This window comes from Canis lupus, chromosome 25 (assembly GCF_048164855.1).
Source record: "Canis lupus baileyi chromosome 25, mCanLup2.hap1, whole genome shotgun sequence".
Taxonomy (NCBI): Eukaryota; Metazoa; Chordata; class Mammalia; order Carnivora; family Canidae; genus Canis; species Canis lupus.
Genome location: NC_132862.1, coordinates 4,923,305 through 4,950,269, shown reverse-complemented (window position 1 = coordinate 4,950,269; position 26,965 = coordinate 4,923,305). Strand labels below are relative to the sequence as shown.

At 44.5% G+C, this 26,965-nt stretch overlaps 1 protein-coding gene across 3 annotated transcripts; it reads left to right on the top strand.

Annotated features, from left to right (window-relative positions):
* Positions 1–741: 741 nt before the first annotated feature.
* TMBIM6 (transmembrane BAX inhibitor motif containing 6) lies at positions 742–23,995 on the top strand. 3 transcript variants are annotated; one of them, XM_072798019.1, is made up of 10 exons: positions 742–901; positions 13,481–13,568; positions 14,173–14,281; positions 17,081–17,201; positions 18,508–18,556; positions 18,666–18,763; positions 19,151–19,230; positions 19,534–19,634; positions 20,633–20,708; positions 21,942–23,995. In XM_072798019.1, the coding sequence occupies exons 2-10, from the start codon at positions 13,513–13,515 to the stop codon at positions 21,963–21,965; spliced, it is 714 nt and encodes a 237-aa protein (XP_072654120.1). In that variant the 5' UTR covers positions 742–901; positions 13,481–13,512; the 3' UTR covers positions 21,966–23,995. The 3 variants fall into 3 exon arrangements, with proteins under 3 accessions (XP_072654120.1, XP_072654121.1, XP_072654122.1); XM_072798020.1 differs by lacking the exon at positions 742–901 and adding an exon at positions 1,421–1,708; XM_072798021.1 differs by lacking the exons at positions 742–901; positions 13,481–13,568; positions 14,173–14,281 and adding an exon at positions 15,298–16,583.
* The last annotated feature ends 2,970 nt before the right edge of the window (positions 23,996–26,965 follow it).

Genomic DNA, 26,965 nt, shown 5'->3' with positions numbered 1-26,965 from the left:
CCCTCTGAAATAAATAAAATCTTAAAAAAAAAAAAAAAGAAAGAAAGAAAAGAGGAATTTAAAACACGGAGAGTGCAGGAACATTTTTTATGGGCTTCACAACTCCGTACCATAAGCTCCCCCAGGGGTGGTGCTTCTTGCCCGGGCAAACCCTCGAGGAGCTCCAGCCCCTGACCTCCCAGTTTGGTTCCGCCCGCGGCTGCCCGGGGCGGCCCGGCCAGGCCCCCTCCCGTTCTCCCCGCTGCCCCGGGCCAAGTGACTGTGAAGCTGCCGCCCAGCTCCCGCAAGCCCGCAAGGTGGTCCTGGAAGCCCGGCGGCCCCGCACGCGGCCCTAGGGCCGCCCCCTGGGCTGCGGCTGGAGGCCTGCGGCCACGTCCCCCTGCGTTCCCGGGCGAGCCTCGGAGCCGTCAGGAGGGCCCTGGAGGTAGCTCGGCCCCTATGGAGCCCCTTTCACGTATTATCTGAATCTCCTTCCCCCTTTAACACTCCACGAGAAGCGTGAAACCAGAATCCCCGGACGCGGGGCCCGGGGACCAGCCGGGCGGCTGGGGCGGGGCGGCTCCTCGCCTCGGTCTCCACTAGGGGCGGCTTTACACCGCGGGCCTACCGAGCTACGGGGAAGAGGCGGGACTTTGTGCGACGCCGCCGCTGGGCGGCCGGAGTCTTGATGGACAAGGGCATTAGCGAATGGCTCTGAAGTAAGCAGCCGTTGTTTACGCACGTAAAGCCAATGGGAAGGCAGAGGTGCGGCCGGCGGCCAATGAGGACGGGCCGTAGGCGGAACGCGGGGGCGGGGCTACCCTTGAGGGGCTGACGCTCGGGTGAAGAGGCTGGAGCGGACCCTGGGAGAGTCAGAAGCGCATCCGGTGGTAGGAGGCCTGTGTGGGTTCCTGAGAGGCGGGTAAGAACGTATGTCTGAAGCGGGGACCGCGTAAGCTGGGGATGAGAAGCGGAAGCGGGGTGGGCAATTCTTGTCTGAGCAAGAGTGGGAATGGTTTCGGGGTTCGGACGGACTGCGGCTTCCGGGAATGGGGCCCTGTTCCGCGACGGGACTCGGGAAAGCTGCGCGGGGGGTGGGGTGGGGTGAAGCCCCGGAACTAGTCCTGCGCATGCGCGGCCGTGCCGTAGCGGGGGAGGGGCTGGGGCGCGTCGGCTGGGTTTCGGGGGGCGTCCAGGCTCCGGTTCTGAGCGCGGGTGCTCGCGAGGGGTCCTTGTTAGTCTGTCTTCCTTCCTTCCTTCCTTCCTTCCTTCCTTCCTTCCTTCCTTCCTTCCTTCCTTCCACTCTGCGTGCTTTCTCCCCACCGCCCCACCCCCCCGCCGACAGCAGGCGCAGGGGCCCTTCGGCCCACTCGACTAGGTGAATTCAGGCCGCATCCCCCACCCCTTCCTTCCGAGGCTAATGAAAGCGAAACCTCACGGGGTTGCGGTCACCCTTCCTTCACCTGCCTGCTCGCTCGCGGCCCTGCTGTGGGCTCTCTGGCTGGGCCCCTTCTGGGTGAGCAGCCAGGGCCAGGACTCGAGAAAGGGCCCGGTCAGCCAGGCTGCCCTGTCACGGCCAGGCGGGTGATGTCACAGTCCTCTGTGACACCCGCGAGGCTCCTTAGTTACTTGGAAGCCGCAAGCAGAGGCGAGAAGTGAGAAGATCCTTTCTGGCTTTCCAGCTGCACAGAACAGCCCCGTTCTGGTCTGATTGGTTACCTTTGGACAGGTGAGATGGCCTTGACTTTGCTTGGGCCCGAGCCTTGTGGGCGTCTTTCTCAAAGTCCGCTCAGGAAAGGCGTCGTTAGGTGGTTTTTGTTTTGTTTTTGACCTTGTACCTACTTGCTGGAGCTGTGGTAGTAAGTAGGCTTTGGTATTTTTGCAAGTTTATTAAGCGTGGAATTAATTCTCCGTGCCAGTCCAGACTGCATTGCCTACCCCTAATCAGCCTTTCGGTGACCAAACAATAGCAAAGATCTCTCTGAACTTGAGACTGTTCTAGCAATGGTTAATTTGTGAATGTGTAACTCAGAAGAGCTGACTGTGCCTGAAACAAAGATTTTAAAGTTAAAAGTTAATGGCGAATAGGTTTTTCTGGTTATTTATTGATACTTAGTTTTAGTTTATCTTTTAGCTGAACGTGTAATTTAAGAATTCAGTTCGAGAAAGATTATTCACATTGCATAACCAAATTCTTAAGTCTTCTTCAAATACACTTATTTCTGTAATGATTAGGCTTACTGTCATTGGTGGTTTCTCTTTGTTTACTTAGTTTTAGTTTATCTTTTGGTTGAACGTGTAATTTAAGAATTCAGTTCGAGAAAGATTATTCACATTGCATAACCAAATTCTTAAGGCTTCTGCAAATACACTTATTTCTGTAACTATTAGGTTTACTGTCTTTGGTGGTTTCTCTTTGATATTTTTTGTTGTGGCTTCAAGAATGTGTTGATACCTAGGGCAGCCCGGGTGGCTCAGCGGTTTAGCGCCGCCTTCAGCCCAGGGCCTGATCTTGGAGACCTGGGATTGAGTCCCACGTTAGGCTCCCTTCATGGAGCCTGCTTCTCCCTCTGCCTGTGTCTCTGCTGCTCTCTCTGTGCCTCTCATGAGTAAGTAAATAAAATCTTAAAAAAAAAAAATAAAAAAGTTGATACCTAGATTCTCTACTTTTCCTCCAATAGGGACAAAGTGGTTAAATCCTTGAGAAACACTCTGATTTGTATTCAGAGTTTCCTTCTGTTATTCATCTTGTTGTGGAAACATGGCTTAGTAAACCTTCTTTCATCCCTTCCCCACTATTGCTATGACTGAAGTCTTACTCTTCTAAGAATGGAAAAGGTAAAATTAATCCAGATATTTAGTCAGTATTTCTATTTTTTTTTCCTGGTTATGCATATAGTTCATGCTTATGGTAGAAGTGCTGAAAATCCAGAAAAGCGTAGTAGGAATAAGCGTGTGTTAATATTTTTAAAATTTTTCTTGACCTATGACTGGAGCTGTCTTAAAGAAAACTTACTTTTCTCCTGTGGGAAGAGCCTCAGGCATTAGAGGTCATAATGACTCTACTATTTAACTTTATGGTGTTGGTCAAGTCAGTACTAGTATTCATTTAGTACTTACACAGAGCCTTTCTACCTTTTTTTTTTTTTGAAGTATAGTTGGCACACAATGTTTCATTACTTTTCAGATGTACAACATAAGGATTTAAAAGTCTATATGGGGGATTCCTGGGTGGCTCAGCGGTTTAGCGCCTGCCTTTGGTTCAGGGCGTGATCCTGGAGTCCTGGAATCAAGTTCCGCAGCGGGCTCTCTGCATGGAGCCTGCTTCTCCCTCTGCCTGTGTCTCTGCCTCTCATGAATAAATAAATAAAATATTTTAAAAAATAAAAGTCTATATGTACATTATGCTGTGCTCACTGAAAATATAGCTACCGTCTCACCATACAGCACTATTACTGTATCACTGACTACGTTCCCTTGCACTGTACTTTTTAATCTATGTCACAAGGATTTTTTTATTGGCATTCAATAAACGTGGTAGAGCAGGTGTTATTTAATTATCCTTATCTTACAGATAAGGAAGCCTAGATGACCTTAGGTAAAATGGTTTTCCAAAGTTATGTAGTAGAATATGGCAGGATTCGTGACTCCAAAGCCAGTGTTAATGTCACTATTAGGCTGCCTTTAAAAAAAAAAAGTTTGCCTTTTTAAAAGTTGTAAAATTTTATATAAATGTAGTCAGTGGTATTATAGAAGGTACTTCTGCTGACCTGAAGTTTCACTTCATTTCATAAACTACCCAAGGGTATTAGTGTCTTCTGGGAAAATACTGAATATTCTCTTGATGATGGTCTATCTGCTAGATTTTCCTTTGCTACTTTGACTTGACTGTAGAAATCTGTTAGAAGTGTCTTCCACCTTACCCAGTTTTGTTCCTCCAGGGTTTTTTTTTTTTTTCTTTTCTTTTTTTTTTTTTTAAGATTCTATTTATTTGAGCGAGAGAGCGAGCCAGCACAAGCAGGGGGAGCAGCTGAGAGAAGCCACTCCCCACTGAGCAGGGAGCCTAATGTGAGGCTAGATCCCAGGACCCTGGGATTATGACCTGAACTGAAGGCGGATGCTTAACTGATTGAGCCACCCAAGCCTCCCCCTCCCTTTTAAAAGATTATTTATTTGAGAGAAAGGGAGAAGCAGACTCCCTGCTGAGCAGTCTCTAATGTTGGCTTGATCCCAGGACCTGAGCCACCCAGGCACACCCCCCCCCCCCCCCCCGCCCTGCCAAGTTTCTAACTTGTTCAAACCAAGGAGAAAAAGACTAGAGATTGGCTTTTAGGGCCACTCGAGTTACTCCTCATAGTAGGTTCCCCTTTAAGTCAGCTGGGGAGCGTTGATTTGAGATTGAAAACACTCCTGTGGGGCAGCCCAGGTGGCTCAGCAGTTTAGCACCACCTTCAGCCCAGGGCGTGATCCTGGAGCCTGGAGACCCGGGATGGTGTCCAGCGTTGGGCTCCCTGCGTGGAGCCTGCTTCTCCCTCTGTCTGTGTCTCTGCCTTTCTCGCTCTCTGTGTGTTTCTCATAAATAATAAAAAATAAAGTTAAAAAACACACAAAACTCCTGTTTAGACAGTGGGGTCTGCATTCACTCTCGGGTCTCTTGGTTGTGCTTAAATGTGGGAAATCGAAAGTCGAATCAGATGCAAGCTCTGCTTACACCCGAGGTGCTTCCAGCCAAATGGGTGAGAGAGGTTCTGTCACAGTGAACTGGAATCCAAAACACTTCAAAAGAGCTTCCAGGATGAGAGTTGAATGGGTGTGCTGTTTGTCCTTATCTGTGCCTGCTCTCATCTCATTTAAGCTAAAAATATGTTGTTTTGGGGGAGGGATTACTGATTTACACTGGAAGATGGGTATGTATTTAAGACATTGGGGCCTCCTTATGATTCAGTCTGTCAAAACACTTGTGGTTACAGAAAGAGGTTCAGTAGTGTCAAAGTTCAATACAAAACATTTTTAGAAGACAGTAGGCATTCCATCTCCAGTTCCTGGCTTCGTTCTCAGGCAGCACCCTAGAGAGACGGATCCAGTGTTAGCTAACGAGCTAGCCAGGAATTTGGGCCCAAGTTAAGGGAGGGGCTGGAACATCTAGGGCTAAAATCTAGGACCATCAGGGCCTAGCCCTGTCACAACAGTTCTTTGGATTTCCAGAAACCAAACTGACCTGTCTCCTAGGGTTAGCAAGGAAAGCATCAAGCTAATGACCATTTACTTCATCAAATTCTTTACCACATCGGATTATCACTTAGAGGTTATTAGGCTGTCTCAAAACACCTTGTGGCCCTGTGGGACAGGAGTTCCAGTGTAAATGTGCCCAAGGAGAGGCATGCCATTTCAACAAAAGTAATTTTAGACAGTAGTAAGATTTATCATATTCCTTTAAATTCCAGTTTATAAATTTCTTAAACTCTTCCTTCTCCCCCCTATTTAATCTTATTCACTTGGGTAAATAGTAAGTCTTCAGGATACACAGTTAGCTATAAGTTAATGGTTGAATAATATTTTAAAAAATTAATTTATAGGACACATGTAAATTAGACCTGTAATAAATGTTTTCTAAAACCAGGGGAAAATAATGGACTGAAGACATGAGAGTAATGAGTGTTTACACTGGTAACAACAATGATTAACATATGGAGCGGGTTCTATGAATGAAGCATATTCTTTTCTTTTTTTAAAGAGCATGTATGCAAGAGAGAGTAGGTAGGAGGAAGAGGGGCAGAGGGAAAGGGAGAAAGAATTTTTTTTTTTTAAGATTTTATTTATTCATAGAGAGGGGTGGGGGGCAGAGACACAGGCAGAGGGAGAAGCAGGCTCCATACAAGAAGCCCGACGTAGGACTCGATCCCAGGTCTCCAGGATCACACCCCAGGCTGCAGGCGGTGCTAAACCGCTGCGCCACTGGGGCTGCCCAGAAAGAGAGAGTCTTAAGCAGGATCCACACCTGGCGCAGAGCCTGATACAGGGCTCAATCGCACGGCACTGAGATCATGACTAGCTGAAATCAAGAGTCAGATGCTTAACTGGCTGAGCCACCCAGGCACCCCTGTATGAAGCACTATTCTCAGCACTTTACTTGTATTATCTCATATAATCCTCAACCCTGTGAAATAGAGAATATTATATATTACTATAGACAAGTCAAACTAAAGCACAATGAGGTTCAAATGCCAGAAACTTACTGCGTATCACACAGCTAAGGAAATATCAGCTAGGATTCAAGTGCAGCAAGCCAAACTGTTAACCACTGTTCTAGATTGGTTTTACAGAATATGAAAGCTATTCAGTAAGAAGAACTGCTGGAAAAAAAAAAATACAATTCTGCTGCCCACCTCCTCAGCTTTTTAACCACGTGGGGTTTTTCTTAATTATCAGTTGATCCGGAAACCCTGGGTGGCTCAGCGGTTTAGCGCCTGCCTTTGGCCCAGGGCATGATCCTGGAGTCCTGGGATCAAGTCCCACGTAGAGCTCCTGGGATGGCACCTGCTTCTCCCTCTGCCTATGTCTCTGTCTCTGTCTCTCTCTCTCCATGTCTATCATGAGTAAATAAAATCTTTTTTTTTTTTTAATATTTTTATTTATTTATTCATGATCGACAGAGAGGGAGGGAGAGAGAGAGAGAGGCAGAGACACAGGCAGAGGGAGACGCAGGCTCCATGCACCGGAGCCCGACGTGGGATTCGATCCAGGGTCTCCAGGATCGCGCCCTGGGCCAAAGGCAGGCGCTAAACCGCTGCGCCACCCAGGGATCCCCAAAAAATCTTAAAAAAAAAAAAAAAGTATCAATTGATCCCTTCTGGATATGTGGGAAGGAGACTCAGAATGGTCAAATTAACAACAGGAATGGGGAACTATGTAATTCACAAACTAAATGTTTAAATTTTTTTTTTTATTTATTTATGATAGTCACAGAGAGAGAGGCAGAGACACAGGCAGAGGGAGAAGCAGGCTCCATGCACCGGGAGCCCGACGTGGGATTCGATCCCGGGTCTCCAGGATCGTGCCCTGGGCCAAAGGCAGGCGCCAAACCGCTGCGCCACCCAGGGATCCCACAAACTAAATGTTTAAATGTAAAGAATGTTTCTTTAACTTACTATATTAAAATATACATATATATTTTTTTAAGTAGGCTCCACACTCAGTGTGGGCTTGAACTCAGGACCCTCAGATGAAGTTGGTTGCTGTTCTGACTGAACCACTCAGGCACCCCTGACTTTCTGGTTTTATGTTGTTGAATTGTATACATCAGAGTGAAATGAGTCATATGGAGAAAAATTATCATATGGTTTTACTCATATGTGGAATATAAGAAATAGTGAAAGGGACCATAAGGGAAAGGAGCGAAGCTGAGTGGGAAAACGTTAGAGAGGAAGACAAACCATGAGAGACTCCTAACTCATGAGAGACTCCTAACCCTGGGAAAGAAACAAAGGGTTGTAGAAGGGGAGGTGGGTAGGGGGATGGTGTAACTGGGTGACAGGCATTAAGGAGGGCCTATGATGAAATGATCACTGGATATTATACTATATGTTGGCAAAATGAATTTAAATAAAATATTTTTAAAAATTACATATTTCAAGGCAGGCTTCTGCCCAGTAGTCAGCAGGCTTTTATCTCTCAAAGGCAAGGATTTAAAATTTTTTAAAATTATTATTTTTAAAATTTGGTTGTTTCTTTTTTTTTCTTCTGTTTTGCATAGTTTTTGGTCACTTGGCTGTGTTTCATATAGACTACTTAATAGGTATTGAAGTAAGATTGTAGATAATTTTATTTTTCTTATTTTCAGGACTTGGCCTTTGATGATAATTATTCATTTTATTTTTTAAAGAGTTTATTTATTGGGGATCCCTGGGTGGCGCAGCGGTTTGGCGCCTGCCTTTGGCCCAGGGTGCAATCCTGGAGACCCGGGATCGAATCCCACGTCGGGCTCCCGGTGCACGGAGCCTGCTTCTCCCTCTGCCTATGTCTCTGCCTCTCTCTCTCTCTGTGTGACTATCATAAATAAAAAAATAATAAATTAAAAAAATAAATAGTTTATTTATTTATTCATGAGAGACACAGAGAGAGAGGCAGAGAGGGAGAAGCAGGCTCCGTGGCTGAGAGCCCAATGTAGGACTCAATCCCAGGACCCTGGGATCACGACCTGAGCCGCAGACGCTCAACCACTGAATCACCCAGGTGCCCCGATAATTCATTTTAGGACAAGGGTAAGGAAGATACCTAGTATAAGAGATTTAACAGGGATGCCTGGGTGGTGCAGCGGTTTAGCGCCTGCCTTTGGCCCAGGGCGCGATCCTGGAGACCCGGGATCGAATCCTATGTCGGGCTCCTGGTGCATGGAGCCTGCTTCTCCCTCTGCCTATGTCTCTGCGCCTCTCTCTCTCTCTCTGACTATCATAAATGAAAAAAAAAAAAAAAAAAAAGATTTAACAAAAGAGGGGGGGGGTGGTTCCTGGGTTGCTCAGTGGTTTAGCGCCTGCCTTCGGCCCAGGGTGTGATCCCAGAGTCTTGGGATCGAGTCCCATATCGAGCTCCCTGCATGGAGCCTGCTTCTCCCTCTTCCTGTGTCTCTGCCTCTCTCTCTGTGCCTCTCATGAATAAATAAATAAAATCTTTTAAAAGAGAGAGAGATTTAAAAAGACATAAGACATAGTTGTTAGTTGATGAGAATATCTGTCTTCTGCCTCCCCCGTACCCTTCCCTCCCCAAGCAAAAACAGGCCTCAGGAATACTAACTCAAAACCGTGTGTTTACTGAATTTTTTTATTTCTTAGTAAAGCAATGCAGTAAGTTTTGTTGTTTTGGGGTGGCCGTGGCAAAAGAGGCTGTCCAGAGGAACCACAGAATGCTGATACTTCCAACAAAACTTTAGCAGTATCTGTGTGACAGACACTGGCAAATTCTTTTTTTTTTTTTTGACACTGGCAAATTCTAACAAGTTTGATATTCCTGCTCTCCTAAGGATGAAGGCATTAAATGAAGCTCTGAACAAAATTAAAGGAATTTGATTATAATTAACATCTGAACATATACTTCTTTTTTTTTTTTTTTTTTTTTAAATTTTATTTATTTATGATAGTCACAGAGAGAGAGAGAGAGAGAGAGAGAGAGAGGCAGAGACACAGGCAGAGGGAGAAGCAGGCTCCATGCACCGGGAGCCCGATGTGGGATTCGATCCTGGGTCTCCAGGATCGCGCCCTAGGCCAAAGGCAGGCGCCAAACCGCTGCGCCACCTAGGGATCCCTGAACATATACTTCTTAAATGTGACGTAGACAAATATCTCATGAGTCTAGGAGGCACTGTCCATATTGTATTTTTTTTTTAAGATTTATTTATTCATGATAGACATAGAGAGAGAGAGAGGGGCAGAGACCTAGGCAGAGGGAGAAGCAGGCTCCATGCCAGAAGCCCAACACGGGACTGGATCCTGGGACTCCAGGATCTCGCCCTGGGCCAAAGGCAGGTGCCAAACTGCTGAGCCACCCAGGGATCCCCCACATTGTATTTTGAATAAATCATTCCACCTCCCTGTTTTACATTTGAGTATAGAACTAGGGGATGGGGGGGATCCCTGGGTGGCTCAGCGGTTTGGCACCTGCCTTTGGCCCAAGGCGCGATCCTGGAGTTCCGGGATCGAGCCCCACGTCGGGCTCTTGGCATGGAGCCTGCTTCTCCCTCTGCCTGTGTCTCTGCCTCTCTCTCTCTCTCTCTCTCTCTCTCATGAATAAATAAATAAATAAATAAATCTTAAAAATAAAATAAAATTAAAAAAAGAACTAGGGGATGGGGAAGAGGATGCAATTTCTAGATTTTTGTGTGAGTTGATGTCCAGGGTGAGAAAGACCAGTGCTGGGTATGGATTTCATGATGGGCTGATGGGTGTTAGAGGAACTACTGTATTGAATAATTTTTGAGTAATTTGTAATATACTTTTTCCCTTTATTTTGGTAAAATATACATAGCATTTAACTTATTTTAATGTTTTTTGAAAGCAAAGACTTATTTAACTGTGGGTCCCTTTGAAATGTTAGCTGAGGTACTTGGTTAAGTTTTTGAATACTTTAAGCTCTGTTAGGTGCTAACTGTTCCCTGGGACCAAAAATACTTCTGGTGCGGAGCTGCTATTTTTTAAAGATATATTTATATGAGAGAGTGGGTATGGGGGGAGGGGCAAAGGAATAGAATCTCAAGCAGATTCCCTGCTGAGTTCAGGCCTGGCCCTGGATCTCATGACCCTGAGATCAGGACCTGAGCCAAAATTATGATTGGAATACTCAACTGACTGAGCCACCCAAGTGCACTGGGAGCTATTTTTGAGTTATGAATGTAACTGAATCTTGTTCAGCTGACTTTTGCACATTGACCATCGAAATGTAGATACGTTTTCTCTGCAGCTTCTGAGTAAAAGTCATTGAAGCTAAGATAGAAATTTGGTTGGTTTAATCCATCTGACAAAACTTGTAAGAACCGTTTTTACTCTACTTATCTGGACATGACTTCTTTCTATTTGTTATGCTAATAAGGTGATTGTTTTAATTTAAATTCAATTAATTAACCTATAATGTATTACTTGTTTCAGAGGTAGAGGACCGTGATTCATCGGTCTTATATAATACGCAGGGCTCATTACATCACGTGCCTTCCTTACTGTCCCACCACCCACTTACCCCATTGCCCCCACTCCCAGGTCTGTCTGTTCCAAACAGACAACAGCAAACTTCGTATTTCCTTGATTCCAAGATCTGACTTTTCCCACCTCATGGTTTTTTTCCCCCCTCATGTTTTAACAGTTCTGAAATAAATTATGTCATATATACATCATGTCTTTTTTTTTTTTAAGATTTTATTTATTCATGAGAGAGAGAGAGAGAGAGAGAGGCTGAGAGAGAGAGAAGCAAGTTCCATGCAGGGAGCCCATCATGGGACTCCATCCTGGGACTCCAGGATCACGCCCTGGACTCAAGGCGGCGCTAAACCGCTGAGCCACCCGGGCTGCCCCATCATGTCATTTATTAAATGTATTCTTTATTTGTGTTTTTTCGCTACAACGCTATTCTAAAATTGCTGTGTACCTTGGGGAGCCTGAGAGGCTCAGTCAGTTAAGCATCTGACTCTTGATTTCATCTCAGGTCATGATCTCAGGGTTGTGGGATTGAGCCCTGCATCAGGCTCTGCTCTGAGCGTGGAGCCTGCTTAAGATTCTTTCTCTCCATCTGGCCCCCTCTCCCTATCCCCACTTCCACCTGTGTGTGCTGTCATTCTCTCAAAATAAAATTGTCGTGTGCCTTTGCATCTAGAAAATTTGGGAATTACATATCTCACTTAAATTTAGAATAAGTAGTGGTGTTTAAAAACTGGTTTTATTTGACTTATTTTAAAATTATTTTAAACCACAAGGCACTTGTAAATCATGGAGAAATTCCCGCTTGTTACTTCCTTCCTGTCCTCAGCAACCTTTGCTAGTTTTGGTTTTTCCATCAGCAGTTGTAAGAGGCAGTCAGTACCCCCTGGGAAATGTCAAAGAGCAAACTGGAAAAGAGGAGTTTCTACCACCATTCGCTCCCACTGTTGCTACTCAGTGGGGTCTGGTTACAGGGAGTTGCCCCTTTCTGACTAATAATCCCCTGGGTATTTAAGGATTTACACTGGAAGGCCCATTTACCACCCCGTCTTCCCTTTTTTAACTCTTGAAATTGGAAGCAAGAGGTACTTTAGCGTTGTTGTTGTGAATACTGAGAAACTTGGCTCTGAAGGTTGCTTCAGAACTGTTGCACGTTCTATCTAGGGATGTCATTAAGGGTGTTAATGGAAGCCTTAAACAAAGACACTTTCCAGGTGCTGGATTCTGGCATCCTGTAAGTGTGCTCTCTGGAGGCTGTGTTCATCATGGTTGTGAATGGCTGTCGTTGGCCCTGCAACAGCCTGCAATAATTGCACCATCTAGATCAAGAGGGCCCAGAGCCCCGTGATTTACAAGTGTGGGCAGCAGCTTTAGTAGGTTCTGCAGCTTCTCACAGTATCCATCCTTAAGAACAGAACTGACAGATTGAGGTGAGTAGGGATGTTGGTGAGAAGTGACGAGAGAGTTGAACAAGCTGCCATTATAATTGTTTCATTAGTGAGAGAGCAAGCCTCACAAATGGTAGTGATGTGTGTGAACTAGAAGAATGACATCTTTCCACTGGCCCAGGATTTCTCAGGAGTCAGGTTGTAACTTTTATTGCCCAGATTAATTTTGCTGAGTATTGTGCTAGGTGCTGACTAGAATAGGTGTGACTAGTTGGCTTGTCTTTCAAACTACTTACCTGTGTATTTTAATACAGCCCCCTCCTCCCTGGTTTTTGGTCAGTTTGAAATGAATAGGCATTATGGCTCTAATAAGAATCTAGATGATTATGGAAGATTTATATTTAGGAAGATGAAAATTCTTGATTAGATTTTGTTTTTTTTTTTTTTAGCTCCACAGATTGAATGTGTGTATTTAGGATTGCATGTGACATAGAGGAGGGAACATAATTTAAGAACCTTACTTGATGGTGTTAATGGCATGTAGTTTGGGTACAGTTCATTGAAAATGTCCTTTCTGTGACATATTGGGACAGTTGGCAAGATCTGAGTATCTGTAGATCAAATAATAGTATTGTGTCATTGTTAATTTCCTGGTTTTGATCATTGTTTTCAGGATGTACACACAAGTATTTAGGGATAAAGAGGCATTGTGCTTGCATGGTTGGGAAAGAAATATTTTAAAGTTTCTCTATACTGCTATATAGAGAGGGGATAAAGCAAATTCAGGCCCCAGTACCAGGCCCAGCTCCTCCTTTTCTTCCTCCCTCCCTCTTTGAGGTTCTTTGCCTTTGCTGAGAGAATTCTCTTGCATCTTGAAACCGTGACATAAAACTGTTTTATGTTCCAGGGGTGCCTAGGTGACTCAGTTGGTTAAGTGTTTGAGTCTTGATTTTGGCCCAGGTCATGATCTCAGGGTGGAGGCCCAGCGTGGAGCCTGCTTAAGATTCTCTCTCTCCTTCTTCCTCTGCCCCTGCCACCCTCAAAAATATAAAATAAAAATAAAATTGCTTTATGTTCCAATGATTGGGTCCCTTGAACTAGATTGCTAACTGTTAATTTTTCAAAGAGAGAAACTATTAAAGGGGCCAGATTACCTTCTGAAAGAATAGAAATCGAATGTAGTAACAAAATAGTTTAGGGAAGACAAGATGGCTTCATTTCCTGTCTCCTTTAAAATGGTTGAATATGATTGCAAATGTATCCTAGAAGGAAATATGTAAAAGTGAAAATGACTGTACTAAGACGGTGGGATTTTAGATAACTTTAATTTTTCCAAACTTGTATGTTGCTATTTTTCATGAAAAAGTGATTTGTGTTATTATGTATGTCCTTCTATCTGTAAAATAACCTTTTTTCTTTTTATCCTTGATTCTACAGAGTGGAGGCTGTGTCCCACAAACTCTGGCATCATGAACATATTTGATCGGAAGATCAACTTTGATGCACTCTTAAAATTTTCCCACATGTAAGTGTTTCAATCTTGACTGTAGTTTCTCACTGCATTTCCTTTCCTATCTTGTTTCTTTTCCTAGCTTATTAACTTTTGTATGTATAAATTAGCATATTAACTTTGCTAGAATCCAGAGGATATGATAAAAACACCCAGATTCTAAAGGCTGCTGTGTTGTCACTGAAAAACCACTTAGTTATTTTAGTTTGAGTACTGTTTGTTCATAATTTGGGACCTTTGGCTCCTTCTCAGCATTTAAGATTCTGAGTTAATCTTATTTTATTTTATTTTATTTATTTTATTTTATTCACGAGAGGCAGAGACATAGGGACACAGGCAGAGGGAAAAGCACACTCCATGCAGGGAGCCCGATGCGGGACTCGATCCCGAGACCCGGGATCATGCCCTGAGCCGAAGGCAGACACTCAGCCTCTGAGCCACCCAGGCGTCCCCAGTTAATCTATTTACAAAACAACATCATCATCATCATCATCATCATTATTATTATTATTACTATTTTAAATATACATATTCCCTGGGAAGAAGAGTGGGAAATGATTGTTAGCTTAGAAATGAAATTGATCCTAGAATAATGACTGTTACTAACGTTCTTTCCCAGAACCCCCTCTACACAGCAGCACCTGAAGAAGGTCTATGCCAGTTTTGCTCTCTGTATGTTCGTGGCAGCTGCAGGGGCCTATGTCCATGTGGTCACTCATTTCCTTCAGGTAAGAGCATTTCTCCTAGTTGCTATGGCACAGATTGCTGTAGGTAGAAAGCAACTCAGCAGGGTGTATTAGCCTGTACCCCTCCTTAATCCTTTTCTATAGTTTGTGATCTGAACTCAGTCAGAACCAGCTTAGTTAGTTACCCAACTAAGGACAGGCAGAGCCATTTAAATATTCTGGCAGCTTTGCCCTCTCAAGGTACTGAAAACTGTGTCTAAGCCTGGACACTGAATTCAGCTATACACTGAATGGTGTATAGCTGCCGTGTAAGACCCCAACCTGCTGAGTTGCGGCATGGCATGTTTGCTGGGGTTTGTGCAGTAACCTTTTTATCTTTTCCTCCATTCTTCTTCTGTTTTGCTTGTGACTATGGGGTTCTTAGATACAAAACACTGATGGTATGATTGTCAGGAAAGGCGGGGTGAGACCTTCAAGGATTTGATCTGTTTTATTCTCTGATGTACTTATATATGCATGGTTGAATGAAAATACTGAACTCACTTTCCTGTGTTGAAAGAGACCTTGGATTTGGTCAGTAGGAATTGAAGTTCTCACTAACCAAGACTTGTCCTTTCCAAGTGTCCTTTTTAGTATAAGTACGGGGGAGGGGGGGTGTTGGGGTGTGTGTGTATCTGTGTTGACACTGGCAACTACTGAGAATTGTCCCTATGCTCAGGCATCTCCTGACAGAGGTTACATGAAAAATTACTCCAGGGCAGTCCCGGTGGCTCAGCGGTTTAGCGCTGCCTGCAGCCCAGGGTGTGATCCTGGAGACCCAGGATCGAGTCCCACATCGGGCTCCCTGCATGGAGCCTGCTTCTCCCTCTGCCTGTGTTGTGTCTCTGCTTCTCTCTCTTTTCTTTGTGTATTCTCATGAATAAATAAATAAAATCTTTAAAAAAGAAAAATTACTCCAGATACTCAGAGGATAAGACTTTGATCATTGCAGTTTAGACTACAACATACTCCACCCTCGAAGCAAGAGTGACCATTTTGGTTTTTGATTGTGGGTTTTTTTTTTTTTAAGTAATTATAATAAAGTAAAATACAGTTATCCTCATTATTCGTGGATTCTGTATTTATGAATTTACTTATTTGCTAAAATGTATTTGTAACCCTAAAATCAGTATTCATGGTGCTTTTGCAGACATTTGCAGTCTGAAGCAGAATGAAAAAATTTGAGTTGTGCACAGCAGTACGTTTCACCTGGGGTCAAACAGGGTACCATGCTGCCCTACTTCAAGCTCTTATACTATAAGCAAGGGTCCTTTTCATGGTCTGTGTAATGCCACATTTTTTGCATTTTTGTGATTTTGGTGATGATGTCCGGTGTTTAAAATGGACCCCAAGCATAGTGCTAGAGTGCTGTTTAGTGTTCCTAAGTGCAAAAAAAAAAAAAAAAAAGGTACACTAAGACTGTGATGTGTCTTATGGAGAAAATACGTCTGTTAGGTAAACTTTGTTCAGGCATGAGTTACAGTGTTGCTGGCTATGAGTTCAATGTTAATGAGCCAACAATATATATCGAATAAAGTGTCCTTAAACATAAACATGCATAAAACATGTATTGTTCAGTTGAAGAAAATGTAACCAGAGGTATATGAGAATCTAACCCTTTATTTTTCTCAGGAGCAGTTGTTCAGTATTCCTTAATTCATTATTCACAGTGAATAGTTACAGAGCATAACTAGAATCAGCTATACCTTTAAAGGAAGGAAGGAAGGAACTTCAGTGTCTGTATATATCCTTAATGATTTTCTTCCCTAATTGTATTAGCTTTACCCTTTTTTTAAGAATTTTTTTCTTCTTATAAAAATAATGCGTGTTCATTGTAGAGAATTTGGAAAACAGACTGGTGATGAGGACGAAATAAAAACACCCCACACGTAACTTAACATTTTGGTTCTTACTCTCTGTCTCCATCCATTCCAGCTGCTCTAACAGAATGCCATAGACTGAGTAGCTCAAATAATAAACGTTTCTCACAGTTTGAGAGGCCGGAAGTCCAGGATCATGGCACCAGCAGATAATGTTGTGTGGTGAGGGCCTGCTTCCTGTGTAAATAAATGACCATCTTCTTGCTGTGTCTTCACATGACAGAAGGGGCAAAGGAGCACTCTGGAATCTCTGTTATTTTTTTATTTTATTTTATTTTTTTTAAACTTTTATTTATTTATGATAGGCACACAGTGAGAGAGAGAGAGAAGCAGAGACACAGGCAGAGGGAGAAGCAGGCTCCATGCACCGGGAGCCCGACGTGGGATTCGATCCCGGGTCTCCAGGACCGCGCCCTGGGCCAAAGGCAGGCGCCAAACCGCTGCGCCACCCAGGGATCCTGGAATCTCTGTTATAAGGGCACTAATGAAGGCTCCACCCTCATGACCTAATTTAAACATGAATTTGGGGGAGGATGTAAACATTCAGTCTGTAGCACCCTTTTAGTCTTTTTTCGCTATTTGGAGATAAATATTTGCGTGTGCATGTTTTAAAGGGATCATTTATACTTGTCCTGCAGATTGGAATGTGCTTCAAGCACTTGTCATTTTGATTCATCTTTTTCTTGGGCAAGACTCCTAGTTTGACTGGGGTAGCTGTGGCTGATGGACTACCTGGTCAGAAGAGCCTCTAGGATCCTCCACGGTCCTAGCCCTGTCCTGCAAGGCCCCTCTGCCTTCTCCACTGCCTCCAGGCTAGAAGGAAATATTAGGAAGTTCATATGAATATTTGATCCCAGTAAGATGTCCTGCCGAATAAATTTGATACTTTGAAGCATTTCATTATTCACTCTGGTTCTGACAGGCTGGCCTGCTCTCTGCCTTGGGCTCCCTGGGGTTGATGATTTGGCTGATGGCAACACCTCATAGCCATGAAACTGAGCAAAAAAGACTGGGACTTCTTGCTGGATTTGCTTTCCTTACAGGTATGTTAGGAATTGGGCTAATTTGGGGTGGGAGGGTGGTCCTAAATCTAGTATAACTTTAGACTAAGGCCTCAGATTTGTATGTATTCTGATTCACTCCAACTGATGCACTGTACCATTCAATCTTGTATTTGAGTGTATTCTTCCTTGTATTGCGTTATTTCGTAGAAGTACATCTTGCTTTCCCATCCAGAGGATAAGCTCTTTATGATTAGGGACTGTGACTTCTACTTTTTTTTTTGTGTGTGTGTGTGTGTGTGTGACTTCTACTTTTGTATCCAAAAGTAAACATTTGTGTGTCTGAATGAATGAGATTCAAGAGCTTAGGTAGCATAACTTGTTAATGGTCGAAGTGGGACTACACTAGGCTTGAAACTCTAACTTGACTCACACTGGCAACAATCATTCCTACGACTGTTTATTCTGAACTTTGCAGACAGTTAATTAAAGCCATACATTGAGATCCATCCAACAGAGCACTTTGCTGATTCTCAAGAAAAGAATTAAAAACATAACTCTTGTAGAATTATCATTAAGGGAAAGAGGACTCGAGCTACATAGTAAAAATACTTGGCAGAGAAGCATTTGACTTAGTACAACTTGTTTTGAGTCTATCTAATCTTAAGTAGTGTTGAAGTAGAAAGGAAGGGATTTAGAGATTTAAGATTTTTAACATAGAGAAGGCTTGCTTTTGAAGGCATTAAGGTGTGGAATTACCATAAGGAGGGAGAGTAGCAAGAGTGAGGAAATGTTGGGGCTGCAGCAGGTGGCCCCGGCACTCTCCTGTTGGCAGGTGTCCACCTGCAGAACCAGTCTGGCCTTTTCTACAAAGGGAGTCAGTCCTGCAGGACTATAGGTTGCTGGCCGCAAGGCCCTGCTTTGCTCTTGGACCTTCTATCCTAATTTCCTTATCTGGGCCCTGTTATGTCTCACATCACTCCTCCTCAGAGTATTGCAGCCTTAGAACTTCGCTCAAAAATGTATGACATGCCCACTTCCTTTTTCCTAATGTGTATTCATCTGGGGTCATCTCTGATTTTCTGCTAAGAGAACAGTTTTGTAGCTCTTTGTGTAAATAAAATAATTCAGTCAAGTATATGTTCTCTAGAAAACAAGGAGGATAGAGGAGAGAGAGAGTTCATTATTTTTAGTACACATTTTTTTTTTTTTTTTTTTTTAGTACACGTGTTTTAGTTTTTTTTTAGGAACATGTGGGCATGCCTGTGCTTTTGATGGTCAGCTTTTGGACAAGGTTCCTCTTCAGGAATTAATGGTAATAGCATGTTTTGGGGCCTTTGTTTTCTAGGAGTTGGCCTGGGCCCTGCTCTGGAGCTGTGCATTGCCATCAACCCCAGGTAAGTATTTTAGTAGCATCTTAGGTCTTTTTATTATTGAGAATATGCCTCCTAAACAGAGGTTTGCAGACCTTTAGCCCTCAGTCTAATGATCTTTTTCCTCTTACAGCATTCTTCCCACTGCCTTCATGGGCACAGCAATGATCTTTACCTGCTTCACCCTGAGTGCCCTCTATGCCAGGCGCCGGAGCTACCTCTTTCTGGGAGGTAAGTGTGGATTGGAAAACAGCCTCTGCTTTAGCCAGAATTCTCACTGGAACTCTTCCTATCTTCCAGCTTCTTGTGCTTGTTGGGTTGAAATTGAAAGACTTAGGGCAGCCAGGGTGGCTCAGCGATTTAGCGCCACCTTCAGCCCAGGGTGTGATCCTGGAGACCCGGGATCGAGTCGCACGTCGGGCTCCCTGCGTGGAGCCTGCTTCTCCCTCTGCCTTGTCTCTGCCTCTCTCTCCCTCTCTCTCTCTCTCTCTCTCATGAAGAAATAAAATCTTAAGAAAATCGAAGACTTAATTTGGGAGGGAAAGTAAGGAAAGGCTTTTTCGGGTTGCCTTACTTTGCTTTGGCTTTTCTTAGGATGGCTTTTTGTCATTCTTACAGGTGTCTTGATGTCAGCCATGAGTCTGATGCTCTTATCTTCCCTGGGGAACCTTTTCTTTGGATCCATTTGGCTTTTCCAGGTGAGACTTTGCATATAACTTTTCAGCAGCCATCTCCTTGCACTTCTTGTTCTTGCTTCACCCTAAAGCAAGGTAGACCAAAAATCCTTTAGAATGCTCACTTTTGTTGGGCAGTGCGGAATTGTACCAAGGGAAGTAATGTGGTCTTTATTGTAGCTTCCGTGCCCGAGAATGTTAATGTCAGTAGGGTTAGCATTTTTTGTACTTTCAAATGGCCAAGAGCCAAAAAGAGGCACAGCTGGTTTTTCCCTCTGTGGCATCTGCTGCCTGGTGACCTCCTTTCTTTCATTCTTCTTTTCTTAGGCAAACCTGTATGTGGGGCTGGTGGTCATGTGTGGCTTTGTCCTTTTTGATACTCAACTCATTATTGAAAAGGCTGAAAATGGAGATAAGGATTATATCTGGTGAGTGAAAACTGGTCTTTAATGTCTCCCTTTCAGTCGCCGTCGGTAGGGTAAAGAGTGGACCAGGTGGCACTGGCCAACTTAAGTGACCCACCTTCAGGAGCGTACATGGTAGGGTAGGGTACCTATGGTTTGGGAAAGGGCAGGGTCTCCCTCAATTCCCGAGACACCAGCTCTTTTAAAAATTCAACTAATAGGGCAGCCCAGGTGGCTCAGCAGTTTAGCGCCACCTTCAGCCCAGGGCATGATCCTGGAGACCCAGGATTGAGTCCCACATCAGGCTCCCTGCATACTCTGCCTGTATCTCTGCACCTCTCCCCCCCACCCCCCTCTGTCTCATGAATAAATAAATCTTTAAAAAAAATTGAACTAATATGCATTTAATTATCCTTTTAATAGGGGTTATTTCTAGGCATAGGAGAAAGGTCTGTCTCCCTTTTTACTCTATATTTTTATATTTTTTAAACCTTGAATGATGAGAAGATACACAGTTTTTGTAATATACAACTTTAAAAAGATGTATAATTCGGGGATCCCTGGGTGGCGCAGCGGTTTGGCGCCTGCCTTTGGCCCGGGGCGCGATCCTGGAGATCCGGGATCGAATCCCACGTCGGGCTCCCGGTGCATGGAGCTTGCTTCTCCCTCTGCCTGTGTCTCTGCCTTTCTCTCTCTCACTGTGTGCCTATCATGAATAAATAAAAATTAAAAAAAAAAAAAAAAAGATGTATAATTCTTAGAGTCTCTTAACTAATTGATGGTGGTCCGAGGTTCAGATGCAGGCCCCTGCGGTCTAAAGCCCAGTTTTCTTTTCCCTCTGCTGTATGGCTTTGTTGCTTTGAGAAGGCTCTCAGGCACCAGAGTTTTACTTAGTTGGTGGTACGGTGTTGGTGAAGCTCACTTATGAGTGGGCATGGGGTTTTTATGCTCTTGTCTCTCTATAGGCTGTAGATAAAGGAAGGTGGGAAATGCCAACTGGTAATCTGGTTCTTCTGTTTCAGGCACTGCGTTGACCTCTTCTTAGATTTCGTTACCCTCTTCAGAAAACTCATGATGATCCTGGCTATGAATGAGAAGGTTAGTCCATCTACTCCTTGAAGATGAGAGAATGGCACCTGAACTCAACATCTGTGTAAACTTCAAATTTGAAAACTGACACACTGTATAGGTCCAGGCTAACTGTAAGGCCGCTGAGTAAGAGGTAAACCAGAAGTCTTTAGGCCAAGGAACAAGGGAAAAAAATCCTTAATAACAAACCAAAAAAAAAAAAAAAAACAACCCAAGGGCCAGCCTTGGCTAGCTCAGTTGGTGGACCATGTGAGTTTTGACCTCAGGGTTGTGAGTTTAAGCCCCACATTGGGTATAGAAATTACTTAAAAGTAAAATAGAGATTAGTATCAAAAGAGAAAGGGGTTTAAGTGGCAGCAAGAAACAGCCTACTATATGAATTTAAAGGCTGTAAAAATAGTTATGACTCAGGGAAAGATATTCTATGGGATTTAATATTAGCTTTTATAAACACGTGTCAGAAGTAGACCGGTTTTATTCGTTTGTTAGTCTTGTTTCTAGAGAAGCATTCTGTATGTGGTTAGTGTAAACAGTCTACTCCAGCAGGAGGGGAACAAATGAAACCACGAGGTTTTTCTTATCTTAGTGTAGGGCACAAGAGACGGAAGGGTGGGGTGGGTGGTGGTGGTGGTGGTGGTGGTGGTGGTGGTGGAGGAGGAGGAGGAGGAGGAGGAGGAGGAAGCAGGTGAGTAGGTGGGATTGGTGGCTCTGTCTTATCTGTGCCAGGACTAGACTAGACTCAGCCAAAGCAACTCAACTTGCTCCTGTTTAATATACTGGGCTTCCACCTAGGATTGAATGAAGACTTCATTGGGGCTAGATTATTTCTGGGTGTTGGTTTGTGCTCAAGATTTATGCTTCTCGGACTAATGGAAAGTTGGTCTTGGCCTCTTGTGTAGTTATTTTAGGGTGGATACAGCCTTCAGTGGTTGGGATTTGAGCTGTGGTGGTGATGAGTGAGCCAAGAGTGGTCAGGTGACCCAGCTGGGTACTCTTGGGGTGGAAGTAGGAACTGCTGCTTAACCTTTATTCTCGTCAGGTCTGTCAACAACTCAAGGGAACACCAGTGGAACAGGGTCAACATTCAGTTCATACCCTGCTGAGGGAGTATTTCTCCTTCCTTTTTATCATCCTCATCTCTTCCAGTCCCTAAACAAAGGCAGCCACTGTTGGCTGACTCAAAAGTTTTAGCTTGAATGTCAGATGCCAAAAATTAATTAGGCAATTTTTCTCCATTTCTAGGACAAGAAGAAAGAGAAGAAGTGAAATTGACCATCCAGCCTTTTTCCCATTTTGACCTCTCCTTCCACCCCTCATTTCCTCTTCGCACACATTGCAGGTGGTGTGTTCTGTGATAATGAAAAGCATCAGAAAAGCTTTTGTACTTTGTGGTTTTCTCTATTTTGAATTTTTTGATCAAAAAACTGATTAGCAGAATATAGTTTGGAGTTTGGCTTCGTATTCCTGGGGTTCTTCCCCACTCCCTTTTCTGAGCACCCCATCCCTAGCCTCTTCCTCTGCTCAGGCAGCCAGTCACCGTGACGAGGAGTGGGACCCACAGCAGAGCAAACTCCAGGAGTCCACTTTCCACCCGAGCCTCACCAGGTGCACATGAACTGTTTGGTCGAGCCACTTCGGCTCTTCTTCCCTCAGCGTCGTTTGGTTTGTGCACAGTTCCTGTGGGACTAGACAGTGAGTTTTCCATCGGAGAGGAGATTGATGGTCCTGTTGTCACTCAGGCTCATTACATCTGAGCTTCTGTCAACCCCTACAAAGAAAATGAAGAGCCTCTTCTGGTGGATGCTTTGCTTCCTCTGAGCTGCCCAAGCCGCTGCTGGTCTGGCAAACACAGCTTTCTGTCTTGCTATCCCAAAAGGAATGTAGATTTACATGTTCCCATTCCCTGTTCCTGGTCTGACCCTCAGGGAATCTGCTGGTTTTCCATCTGTGGGGAGGGAGGATTTCAGCATGAAGGAAAGACTGATTCTTGTCAGGACTTTATGAAAAGGCTGGTTATGTGTGGCCAGATAGAGCGTAGAATTCCCAAACTTCCCATCTTTAGTTTTTTTTTTTTTTTTTTTATATCACCTTAGTTGTTGAGTGGCCTCCCCCATGTGGCTTTGACTGAAGATCCCAGGAGAGGAAGGTTAGAGAAGGGGACTGAGTGAGCCTGGGGGTAATTGTAAACTAATCCTGCCTGACAAACCTATCTAGATAAGGACCTGTTGGGGCAGTGGGGCAGAAAATCGCTGCTAACTGACTGGTTCTTTGTTCAGATCAGCAAACCTGGGTTGTGGTGACTTGGGAGGCAGCATTCATAACAGTTTGGTGCATTCCTGCCTTCTCCCTTCTCCAGCCTGGATGCCAGTAGTGTCAGGCCAGAGATTTGGGGTGGTAGATTAATGTTCATTTTACAGGTGCATTTTAGTTTTTTGGTCTGTTCACCTGTTCCAGAAATCTGTAGCCTTCCAGCCAGGGACCAGGTGACCAAACCTGCAAGACCTGTGATTCCCGCAGCTTTGTGGCTGTGAGTGCGGGGAGGCCCATACTAACGGGGATCAGTGTTCTCTGATCCACAGTCCTCTGGCACAGAAGGGCAGGCAGCCTCGAGAGCAGCTGCAGCTCTGGCTATTCAAGTCTTCAGTGTAAGGGGCACTGAGCCCTCAAAGCTCATTGCCAGTAGGCTACCATTTTCGGCTCTCCCTGTTCACAGGCAGCACCCAGTTTGACCCAGTGGCTACTGGTTTGCAGCACACCGTATCACTGTGCTGGCCTGTGAAGCAATTTGTTCCCGGGGTGTGTGTATTCCTGGAGTGGCGTGCTGCCCCGATGGCTTTCTTCTGCAGAGGATGTTGCCCTCTGACCTAGCTGCCGCCTCTAGCCTCTGGCTTGAGAACTTAATAAAGGGACTTCTTCCCATTAAACGCCCAATAGCACTCTCCATAAATTTGCTGATTCTCTGCAAGGCCTGAGAATCTGAGTTACATCTCTTGAAGCCAAACTCCACCTCTTGTGCTTTTTTGCTTGGGATAAAGGAGTTTTTCTTTAGAAACAGTGCCAAGAATGACAAGATTAAAAAAAAAAAAAAAAAAAAAAACGACTTTTAAAGAAAATGCCTAACAGGTTTTTAATACAGTAATCACTGTAATTATCACTTTCTTTTCTAGTTCCTTGGTTTTCAGCTCAGGCTGCATTCTCTAACTCATACTGTGAAGACAAAGGTGTTTTTGATTCAGAAATATATGAAATCTACATAGTCTTAATTTGTAAAAAATAAAGAAAATACCTTAACCTTTCTTGGTGTAAGTGTGTGTTAAATTTGAGGCCGCAAAAAAATAAAAATGAAAATAAAAAATAATTTGAAGCCGCAGCTGAACATGGGCTTGGGTACTGTGTGAGTTGCTAAGTGGGACATGGGAGTAGAACAAGATTGAGTTTGTTTGTTTTTTAATTTTATTCGTGAGAGACAGAGAAAGGCAGAGACATAGGCAGAGGGAGAAGCAGGCCCCATGCAGAGAGCCTGATGTAGGACTCGATCCCAGGACCCCAGGATCACAACCTGAGCTGAAGGCTCAAGCCCTGAACCACCCAGGTGTCCCAGGACTGAATTTCTGATCTAGACCTAGACTGGTGAACAGAAAGAAACCAGGACTCCCACCCTGAAGCCAGTTTGCCACGAATGTTGGGGATTTCTTCGTTGTGATAGAGCCCAGGCCTCTTCCTGTCTTCCCCTGCCCCGGCCTTCAGGCCCTTGGTGGCCTGCACCATCCTGCACCATTGGTTCCAGTGGATAGCCCAGCTTTGAAATTTGGGAATGCGTAATGGGAAAGGCATCATAATCTACTCATTCTGCAAGTGGTTTTGGTCACCCACTGTGGCCAGGCTCTATTCTAGGTGATAAAAATCATCAGTGAAAAATCAAAACTGCTTGTTTAGAGTTTATAAGATTGAAACCAGTTTGCATTACAATGCAGTTACTCCATTTGGGCAGCCCTCTGGCTGCCGTGTTCACTGTGGATGCAGCGCTCCCTCTTAGGATTTGACTGTTAGCCTGACTGGTCCGGGTTGCTCCCAGTAGAACTCTTGGATTCCACATAGCTCCTTCCCGGCTAACATCAGCCACTTTCCCCGACCTGGAAAGTGTGCCTTAAGCTCTTAACCTTTTCTCTTGTGGTGGCTTTGAAAAAGTCCAGTCTTAGAGACTAAAGCCCTTCTGTTTGGGGGTGTGTGGTCTTCATCTACCAGGCACAGCTTAGCACTTACAACAAATCAGGCACTGCAAGGTGCTTTCCGTGTTTTGTTTCATACTCCCTGTAGCCTGAGAGGGTGATGTAATCACTACATCCAGTCTGTAACTTCTGAGGTCATGCCAGCAGGCGGTGGCAAATCTGTGTCCAGAAAACCCTAGCACACTGTCTCCAGAGCTCCTGTTCAGGGTTGCTCTGCGTAGGCTCCGTTCTGTTGTGTTAGCACCTCCTGGCCGGTGACATCCTCGTCATCCTGGTCAGGGCTCCAGCCGGCTGAGTGGGGAAGGAAAGGTGTGGTGGTCTGAGCAAAACCTCCCACACCCCAGATCTTAGTAACTAGGACAGTGGGCTCCCTTTTAGCCCTCCCTCAGCGAGCCTGCCAAATAGAAATTAAACAAGAGACTAACGCACAGCAGCTCAGTCTGTACCTAGCAGACATGCAGGCCTGAAGTAGGGTGAAGAAAGCGCTGGTCGGGACCGAAGTGGAAGAGCTAGTCTGTCCTGCCTAACCAGGTGACCAGATGGGGGCATCCACTAGGCACCAGGCCATGTGCTCCGTACTGGGGGAAAGACTGATAAGGCAATGACTGCCTTTTAGTCCTCCCTGGCGGAGCAGCGCAGGAGAGCTGCATGGAGACATTAAGGTGCTCACATTGGGTGTAGGCACAGTGGCCATGAGACGATAGTGGGAGACAGCCCTGCCTGGTGGTTTAGGACAAAGTGTTTTGGAGAGGACACCCAAGAGAGCTGAAGCTCCAAGTTAAAGTGAGACACATGATGAGGTTAAGATAGGTGTGGGAGCATCAAAACATAGGTTTTGCTGGGTTTTAAAGTTTAAGGAGACTGGCAGGAAGTAGGAGGGAGGGGGAAATCGGGAAACAGTAACAGGACCGGGCTTGTCCGCGCTTAGTAACTGGCTTTGTCCTGAGGGCAACCGAGCCTGAGCCCAGGGCAGGACTTTGAGCGAGGGAATGGTCAGATTTGCATTTTTACATCTCAAATGACTGGAGGATGGACCAGGATGGATGCCCCTGAAAAGCAGAGACACTCTAACATCCAGATTGTGGCCTTTCTCATTTGCCACTAAAAAGAACCAGAGCTCCATTGGGAAATGGTGCCGAGAGGTGTGTGTAGATATGCTAGATGAACCTGGAACATGATGTTATGGCAGAAAGTCAACAAGCTGTCAAAAATGGTGTAACTCATAAGGACGCAGGCTCCTGGCTGAAAATGGGATCATTTGAGCATCAACAGGAATTACAAGTATGATGGAATGGGGATCCCTGGGTGACGCAGCGGTTTGGCGCCTGCCTTTGGCCCAGGGCGCGATCCTGGAGACCCGGGATCGAATCCCACGTCAGGCTCCCGGTGCATGGAGCCTGCTTCTCCCTCTGCCTGTGTCTCTGCCTCTCTCTCTCTCTCTCTCTCTCTCTCTCTGTGTGACTGTCATAAATAAATAAAAAAATAAAAAAAGAAGTATGATGGAATGAAAAATGTTTTAAATCTGTAAGGTCAATATTTTATTGGTCACTTTGAAGGGTGCAAGTACTTGTTAACAAAGGGATGGAAACAAACATTTATCTTTCCTGTATTAACAATACTTCAGGGTAATCAAAAAGTAAGTGGAAGTTTGTAGGAATATTCTAGCTGTTGGGCGGGAGGGGTGGGGAAACTGGGTGACGGGCACTGAGGAGGGCACTTGATGGGAGGAGCACTGGGTGTTACACTATATGTTGGCAAATTAAACTTAAATAAAAAAAAAATTCCAGCTAATAGATGATGGAATTATAGGGTTAATTTGTCCCTAATTTGTAAACCTCTAATGAAATAATGAAGCAAGGTAATGACAACAGCCACACTATCGTAAGACTATAGCTGACGTCATGTGCCCCCTGCTGGAAGTCAACAATACTTTCTTGCAAAAGAAAAAAAAAAGTCCATATTAAGTTCTAGATCTAAATACCAGTTTACAGGAAAGACATGAATCTGAGGACTGTGTTCAAATGACATCATGAGGAT

Coding starts and splice junctions, on each gene's coding strand:
- TMBIM6 (XM_072798019.1), top strand. CDS start 13,513: ATGAACATATTTGATCGGAAGATCAACTTTGATGCACTCTTAAAATTT. Junction 14,282..17,080: donor TGGTCACTCATTTCCTTCAG/GTAAGAGCATTT, acceptor TGGTTCTGACAG/GCTGGCCTGCTCTCTGCCTT. Junction 19,231..19,533: donor GATCCATTTGGCTTTTCCAG/GTGAGACTTTGC, acceptor TTCTTTTCTTAG/GCAAACCTGTATGTGGGGCT.